We start from the raw sequence: 8550 nt of genomic DNA, 5'->3' as shown, positions 1-8550 counted from the left end.
GCCTCATTTGTGGGCAGTGATTCAGCAACTTCTCATTATCATCATTCTTGGTTAATTGGTCAGTCGCTAATCTAAGTTTTGCCTAAAATAATGTACACACTACACGATAACTGGTAATAATGAAGTATTTTCAATTTCAGTTGATCTGATTTCATAAAAAATAACTATCGATCCTTTAGTCCTTTTGGCCACGTCCGTGCAGAATACTGAACGGACTACAAATAGTTTACGACATCTGCAAATCTCACAGAGCTAGCTGAAGATTGGTATGAAATACAAACAAAGGCAGAGACCAGTTGGGCTGAACAGTTTATTTCCATAATGTAGATTCTACATAATTTCATGAAGCTGAGGATGTGTCCATTTTGACAAGAATCCATTTTATCACTATCCTGCCCAGTTCAATTTTACAGGGATGGAAACAAAACGTTGACTTTGCTTTTTCCCCACAGATGCTGCTGAGTTCCGCAAGTAAATTCATGTTTTTATTTCAGATTTCCAGCATCCGCAATTCTCTGTTTAATTTTTGTGTAAATTTCGATGCTTTTGTGATGCCTTCAGTGCTTTGTTGGAAAGAAGCTGAATGAGAAGGGACAATGCCGCAAAGATTTAAAAAAACACGCCTGTGCTTCCCCCAAAACATGAATGAATATTGGGCAGTATTTCTAAGTGATAATGCCTCGAGTGTGGGAATTCAGTGAATGAGAATATGAGGGAGGTGGGAAATTGGAGGGGAATGAGTAGGCCCGCCCCTGGTGACGTCATCGGATAGTTCACCTCCCGGCATGCAAAGTGTCGCCGGAAGTGCCGCCATTTTACTCTATTGACAAAACAAGTGGCCGAAATTTAGCGGAGGGTTTTGGAGTCGGTACTAATCTTGTTTTTTTTCCCTCCCCGTTTCCCCCGTCCCCGATTTTTTTTCATTTTCGATACCGGGGGTGTGTGAGCACGCAAGTTTGTTTAAAAAAACAATAGGACGGCGTCGGCTCCAAGTTTTCATGTTTCGAACGGGCCTCTCTTCACAAAATTCACCGCAGGAGGTGCGACAACAGGCTGATGTTAGTCCGAGGAAGCGAAAGTTAGCCGAGGCCGGCGAGTTCGAGCACCATCAGCACCAAACACCTCAGCCAACCCAGCTCTTCCCCTCCGCAGCCCCCAAGTCTTCCTCCTCTACCTCCTCCACTTCCACCTGCTGTAACCACCAGCTTCAGAAGAGAGTCAAGTTCGAGGACTCGCTAGACTTTGTTGGACTCGATGTGATGATGGCGGAGGAGCAGAGGAAAAGCAGCGGCTGTTCCGTGCTCACGGGGCATGCTAACGGCCTGACCAAATCCACCACCTTCGCCAACAGCAAGCCGGGGACGGCTAAAAAATTAGTTATTAAAAATTTCAAAGGTATAATAGGAGATCTTGATATTGAAAATAAATAAAATGTAAGTGAGGAAAATGCAGGTACTGTAATGATGGAACTCGGTTTTAAAAAGCCATTTCCCCATCCTCCCAACTCCAAAAAAATCAAGTAAACTTCACATTCGTTTTTTTCAGCTCCTACACAGGTAAATGAGTTGCAGAAGTAATCAAAATAAGTTAATTGTTTTCCACTCAATTATGGCAAAAGCTGGATTCCATGGCCTTTAATTGCTTGAAAGCCAAAATAAAACTCCATGTACATTCGGACCAATTCGTAGGCAATAATCACTGAAGTACAGTGGTATTGCAATCTTTGCTTTTTGAAACGTTCGTTAAGTTAAAAATTTTACCCACGATAAACACAATTTTAGGTTTTTGATTGACACTGGAGAACAACTCAAACAAAGTTGTTTTCTTCATCTGTACCTTTAAACTCACCTATTATCATTGTAAAAATATATTTTCCGTCACAATTGTTCCACATAAACAATGTCAATTTGCTGTTGCTAGAATAATTTAAAATGTAATTTAGGCTGAATATGCTCTGCTAATTCCCGTGATAGATGGAAGTTGCATGTTTTATAAAAGTATTGTAGATTGTAGCATTTGAAAATGTGGTACTTTCAACTAATAATTACACTTTTTATTCTGAACATGGCATGTTGGAGATTAGTTTGGATTTTATTTTACTTGCCTTGCCATTGTTCATGTTCAAAATTTGATTTGCTGTGTATGCAATCTGCAGAAGATAAGTACGGGCTGATGGTCAGATCTGAGATACTTTAGTGCTTTTGGCTGAAGTAGCATGGCTACTTTGGAGTCAGTGGTAGCACTCTCAAGGAGGATAGCTAATTGAGGTTAATTTATTTTAACAGCATGTGAATATGGGACTTGTGATCATCCTGGTTTGTAGGTTTGAGTTTTGGATGAGCAGATTGGTGGCAGTATCCAATGATGTTTACATTAGTTGGCCATGATTTGGTTGAGCTGGTAAAGGTAGTGTATTGGAAAGACACTAATGTTGTTCCAGGATTTGAATGTGTCCCTGTGCAATAATCTCCTGATGTTTGATCCAATTGAATCGACTCTAATACAATCTCTTAGGAGATGAACTGCAACACCTATGCTGCAAGCAACTGTTTGAACAAGAGAGAAAAGTCAGCAAATAGTTGTTAAAATAAGGATGTTATATTTCAGGAAAAGGGGCAGAATTTTCTGTGAAATAATTCATTTGTATTTGTCAAATACTGACCAATCAAGGATCTGTAATACAATGTTGAAGGATAGTATAGTATTTAATATTTTGAGAAGCATATCTAATGAATGGATGGGAGAAAGTTGCAATTTATGGTTTCGTATAGTATTATCCAGTACATTAACTGCATGTGACTAATTTGAAATCTTGTTACTAACTCATGCATATAAAACTACTAACAGAGACTTGCCATGGGTTTCTAATCTGAAGCTTGTAGCTTTTTTGGTCAAATTGAAATACAAAAGCTAAAATGCCAAGTTTTTTAAAACCTTATTCTTGTTTTACAAAGTCATTAAATGTTGTACACATTAAGTAAATATACAGTGCACTAAATTTATCTTGGTCAGCATGTGAAGGATTTTGTTTTGAAGTTATTGGATATTCCTAAGAGAAAATCTCAGATTAATTCTGCCTCCAGCTAATTAGCGATTTCTATTGGACATCACTGTCCTAGTTCCAAAGCTGTGAATCAAAATACGAGAAAAGAACTTTGTGCTCAAGAAACAAATTGCCATTTCTTGTACTTGGAAGTACTCGGACTGTTGTATTGGATGTCTCGACCTCAAAAAGTAGTTTTAGTGGATTCCTTTTTGAGTTTTGCAATTTGTTTACTAATTTGTCTTGATTCTGAATTTTTAACTCCAAGCATTAATTCAATTTTAAACTATCTCGTAGCTGGTAAAATGTGAGATGCTATGCTGAACGTTTCTGTTGTGGCAGGATTGATGCTATGGAGAGGGAATATTGCTGATTTGTGCTTAGAATAATTAGCTATTGGCAATATGAGTTGTATGAATGATGGTTGTCTTGAAATAACTGTTAAAAGCATTCCCTAGTGGAGAACTGAGTGACACAATCAGGTGCATTACAGTTTGATCCTTGGACTGTGCTGAGTTTGCTGACAACAACTTGATGTTAATTTTTTTGGAATGGGTGAGATTCAGTTTGGGTTTCTGCTTCTCATTGCTGACTGAATTCCAGATCCACTGGGGCTGAGTCTTAAGTATCCTCTGAAATTTAGTTCCTAAGTATCCTCTGAAAGCCATTTAGTTGAATCAAACCACTTCCAAGGCTGAAAAATGGAATGATACAGGGCAAACCACCCTGCATGGACCAAGGCACTGGAAATGACAAAGGTGCACGTAGCCCTGTTGACCTGGCAAAGTCTTCTATTCTGACATCTTTGGGTTTATGCCAAAATTGGAAGAACTGTTCTACAAACAAGTGAAGCAATATCCTGACATTTTCTGGAAGAGAGAATTTTTGTGAAAATAACTTTGTCCAAAGCAATACTACTCCTTGGGATGTCCTATTCCACCAACAGGGAATGTGGCAAGAACAATAATATACAGTGAGGAGGGAGATGCTTGGGAGTCCTTGACATTTGAATCTGGACTTGTTAATGTCTCAAGGCATCAGATTGAACGTGGATGTGGAAACCTGATTTCAGTCTGCCTTAGCTAACTTACTGAAGATGCCAATGTACTTGGGGTGGGGAACATCAATGTCTATCACCAAAAGATGGTTGGTATCCGATACTAACCAATCAGTAAATGAAACCTGCCAAGTTGGATTTGTGGTGGATGGTTAGGGAATTGTTGACAGGGAAAATATACTTGAACTTATCTTCACTAATCTGTATGTAGCAGGTGCATCTGTCCATGACTGTTGACAGAAGTCACTGTGGAGACAAAATCCTGACTTTGCTGTCAACATACAGTTGTGTTTCAGTATCTCCATGTGGAGTTAGCTCGATATCAAACAGATATAGCAAGTCAAGACTGAAGATCCATGAGACATTCTGGCCGTCAGGAGCGACAGAATTGTATTGAACTGCACTCTTTAACCTCATGACCTGGCATGTCCCCACTCTTATGTCAAGCTCGGAGATCAATCCAAGTGTAATGAAGAGCGCAAGAAGTCATTTCAGGAACAGCAGCAGACAGAGCTAAAATTGAGGTGTCAACCTGGTGAAATTACCAAACTGGATTATGACCGTGCCAAACAGCAGAAGTAGCATGCAATTGAAAGGCGAAGCAATCTGACAACCCACAATGATTTAACTCTGCAGACCTGCCTCATTCAGTTGGGAATGGTGGTGCCCAATGAAACAACTCACTGGAGGAGGAAGCTCCACAAATATATCTTCATCCACACTGAAAGAGAAAAACAGCATTTAAGTACAAAAAAAATTGAAAGAGACACAGCAAGAAGTGTCAAGTGTATGAGGCTGAGGTTTTGGGCATCTCATCACCTTTCAACCAAGTTGATTCATTCAGGTCTTGTCAAGGAATAGCTGAAGGTGCCAGATACTGTAAAGACCATGTGTCCTGACAGAAGTGCTCCAGAACTCCGCCCCAAGCCAAGTTCTCTGTTGGGTTTCAAGACTGACATACAGAGAACTATAGAAAATCCCCTGCCGAAAATATGCTTGCTTTGCAAAATGCAGGGCAAATCAAACCTGGCCAACGTTAAACCATGAAATTTACCCTCAATCAACAGCATAGTTGTAGAACGTATCATCGACAGTACTATAAAATGATACTCTCAAAAATAACCACCTCAATTCGGGTTCTGTCAGGGCCAATCTACAGTTGACTTCATTTACATCCTTGTTCAAACATGGATAAAAGAGCTGAACTAAAGAGGGGAAGCAGGATGACTGCCTTTGACATTAAGGGAGCTTTTGACTGAGTGGTATCAAGAAATACTTGAAAAGAATGGAGTCAGTGGGAATTGGTGGGAAGGAAACTCTCGATTAGAGTCATGGTTGGCACAAACAAGGATGACTGTGGTGGTTGTAGGTCAGATACCTCAGCCCAAGACGTAGTTTCAGGTGTTCTTTAGGGTAGTGCCTTGAAACCAAACATTTTCAGCTATTTCATCAATGACCTTCCTCCGTCAGGTCAGAAGTATGGATTTTTGCTGCTGATTATCCAGTGTTCATGTGTGACTTCTCAGATAATGAAGCATTCCATGTCCAAATGTAGCAGTACCTCTGCAACATTCTGGTTTGGGCTAGTGTGGCAAGTAACGTGAATGCCACTGAAGTGTCAGAAAATGACCAGAGCTAATTCGAGATTTTCCCTTGACATTTCAGTTTCATTGCCATCCCTGACTAACAACATTGTGGGGGTTATCATTGATCTGAAGTTGAACTGGACCAGCTATATAAATAAGTGGCAACATAACAATGTCAGAGTCTGGGAATTGTACAGCGAGTAATTCACTCAACTTCTCAATCTGTCCACCATCTTCAGGTGATGAGTGCGATGGAATATTTTGAAAGCAACTCCAAACATATTCAACATGATTCAGGAAAAAGCATAGATGATTGGCTTGTTATCAAAAAAAACACTTTCAACATTAACTCCCCCTCACAGCAACACACATGGCATTATAATGTACATCCGTAAGTGCGTTGCAGCCACTTTCAAGGTCCCCTCTAAGCCACATACTATCATAACTTGGAACCAGATTGCTGTTCCTTTACTGTTGCTCAAAATCCTGAAAATAACTTTCCAAAGCCATTGCCTAGCTGTATACCACACAGACTGCAGCCATTCAAGAAAGAGTCTCACCAATACCTTCTCCAGGTTATTAGGATGAAAAATAAATCTGGCTTCACTTGCAATGTCCACATGCTATGAATGAATTTAAAAAAAAACTGGAGAGGATTCTTTTAAAAATATTTCAGCAATCCACTCTTTGGAGTTTTAAAACTCTTAATCACATGGAAATGCTTTTAATCTTTTGAATTATGTCCTTCTCTCCACCCAAACAATCAAAAGATAATCTACAGTTGAAGATTCACTGAAGTGTTGCATTCCTCACCCATTCTCCACCTTGGGTGATTTAGCATAAAGAGTAACGGCTACTGATCTGTTTAGAATGAGACAAATTGTCATCATTATGGGACATTAAGACATAGTGAAAAGCTTAACATTGTTGTAATTCCATTTGCTATGCTTCATAACGGATTGCCAATCAAGTTTCAGTCTGGAATTAAGACTGGTAATTATGACTTGCAATTTGAGACAAATTCTACCTTTGTCTTTTATTTGCTTGGATAGTAAGATTTCTTCAGGGAACATTAGAAATTACATGATTGCTGAAGATTCAATAGTTCATCAGTCTATTACTAATAGCTAACTTAATTTCTCACTTATTTGAATACTTAACCAGTTCAACATATTTTGCTCCCATTATTTGCCGCAATACCTCTATTTCATGCAAGGAAAGTAGAAGGTAATCAGTGCAAGGTGAAAAGCTTCACTAAACTGTGTCTTTATGTCAGCGATATACTTTATGACACACAGTACAGGATGGTTAGAACCTTTTAGGATTAGAGGATCTTTTAAACTAAATTAATAGTTCTTTCCAAAGAAATAGATTGTGACTGTGATTCTGACACCTTCCCTTTCCACTCGACAGTATTGTGAAAGTTTGAGATCTGACTCCTGCAGAGCTTCCAAAATGTAGGAATCCCAAGCTAATAACGTTATTAATTTAGCTTTCTATACACACTTCACTATCCTATCTACCCAAGACTCCACTTTCAAGGCACTATTAAAAAAAAATGAAAAGACTTCACATTTTTGACAATCAATCAAAAATGTTTACAGTATGGAAAGTGGCCTTTGAGCCATCTTGCCTTACAACTGATGTCTGGTTTCTCAAATAACTATCCATACGACAGAACAACTTAAACAGCATTTGTCCAAAAAAAAATCTGCACCCTGCCTCTAAAATCAAGATGATTCAGCACAAATGACCATTCAGCCCAGCAATCTAATTAATCCCGACATTTTGCCCAGTGATATTTTTCCCTTTCAAGCTTTTACTCAATTCCCTTTTACAAAACTTTAGAATCTGCATTGAACAACCTTTCAGACAATGCATACCAAATCACCACAACTTGACGCATTAAAACTTTCCAAATATTGCTTTTGGTTCTTTTGCCAATCATCTTAAATCAGTGCCCTTGCATCACAACCCTTGTCACTGCAAACAGTTCTAATTTACTCCAGCAAATCTCTCCTTAGCTTAGTCTATGTTTGAAAGAATCCCAGATTCATATCTCCCAGGTGCATAATTTTCTGCATCAGCTCTAAAACTGAACCACCTTAGGGTCTCTTGTGGCACAGTGGTAGTTTCCCTACCTTTGAGCCATCTGGCCTGGATTCGCAAGAGCCATCTGTTCCACGCATGTTAAAACAGATCTAAACAAGGTGATTAAAAACTCTAACAGCTAACTTAGATTACTTGCCTTAATTCTAACAAAAATGGGTTACATCACAGGAACAGGATTAGGCCATTCAGGCTGTTGAACCTGCCCCATAATTGAATGAAATCATTACTGATCTGTGACCTACTTAAGAAATATTTATATATCCCAGATTTAAATTTAACAACTGATGAAACATCCACTGCTATTTGTGGAAGAGAGTTCCAAACATCAACACCCCTTTGCATGTACAGATGCTTCCTAATATCTCTCGTGAATGGTCTGGCCCAATTCTCAAACTAAGCCCCCTAGTTCTAGAATCCCCCACCAGAGGAAATAATTTATCTTTATCTACCCAGTCTTTTCCTTTTAATATCTTGGAAGACTTTGATCAGACCACCCCTTAACCGTCTAAATTTACACATAACAGGACAAATTTCTGATTTTGTTTCTAATTTGTATCATCTCTTCTTAACCCCTTGTCCACGCATCATACTTGTAAAACTCACCAAGGTCAATATATCCTTCCTAAGGTGTCATTTGCCACGTCACAGGTCATTTCCGCAATTTCTATGTGCTTTTAAATTCGACAACCTAAGTTTTCTTATGGCTTATGAAAATTTGATAACTGCCAAAGACTTTGTGAAAATTGTACAGC

At 38.9% G+C, this 8550-nt stretch overlaps 1 protein-coding gene across 1 annotated transcript in view; it reads left to right on the top strand.

Annotated features, from left to right (window-relative positions):
• Positions 1–798: 798 nt before the first annotated feature.
• cul4b (cullin 4B) overlaps positions 799–8550 on the top strand; it is an 84384-nt gene continuing 76632 nt past the window's right edge. The window contains exon 1 of the mRNA XM_072595245.1: positions 799–1395. Within this exon, the coding sequence (XP_072451346.1) occupies positions 999–1395 (397 nt within the window). The 5' untranslated portion in view covers positions 799–998. The remainder of the gene's footprint in view (positions 1396–8550) is intronic.

The sequence above is a fragment of the Chiloscyllium punctatum genome, chromosome 25, assembly GCF_047496795.1.
Source record: "Chiloscyllium punctatum isolate Juve2018m chromosome 25, sChiPun1.3, whole genome shotgun sequence".
NCBI lineage: Eukaryota > Metazoa > Chordata > Chondrichthyes > Orectolobiformes > Hemiscylliidae > Chiloscyllium > Chiloscyllium punctatum.
The sequence above is the reverse complement of the archived record's forward strand: the minus strand, read 5'-3'. Positions and strand labels throughout refer to the sequence as shown.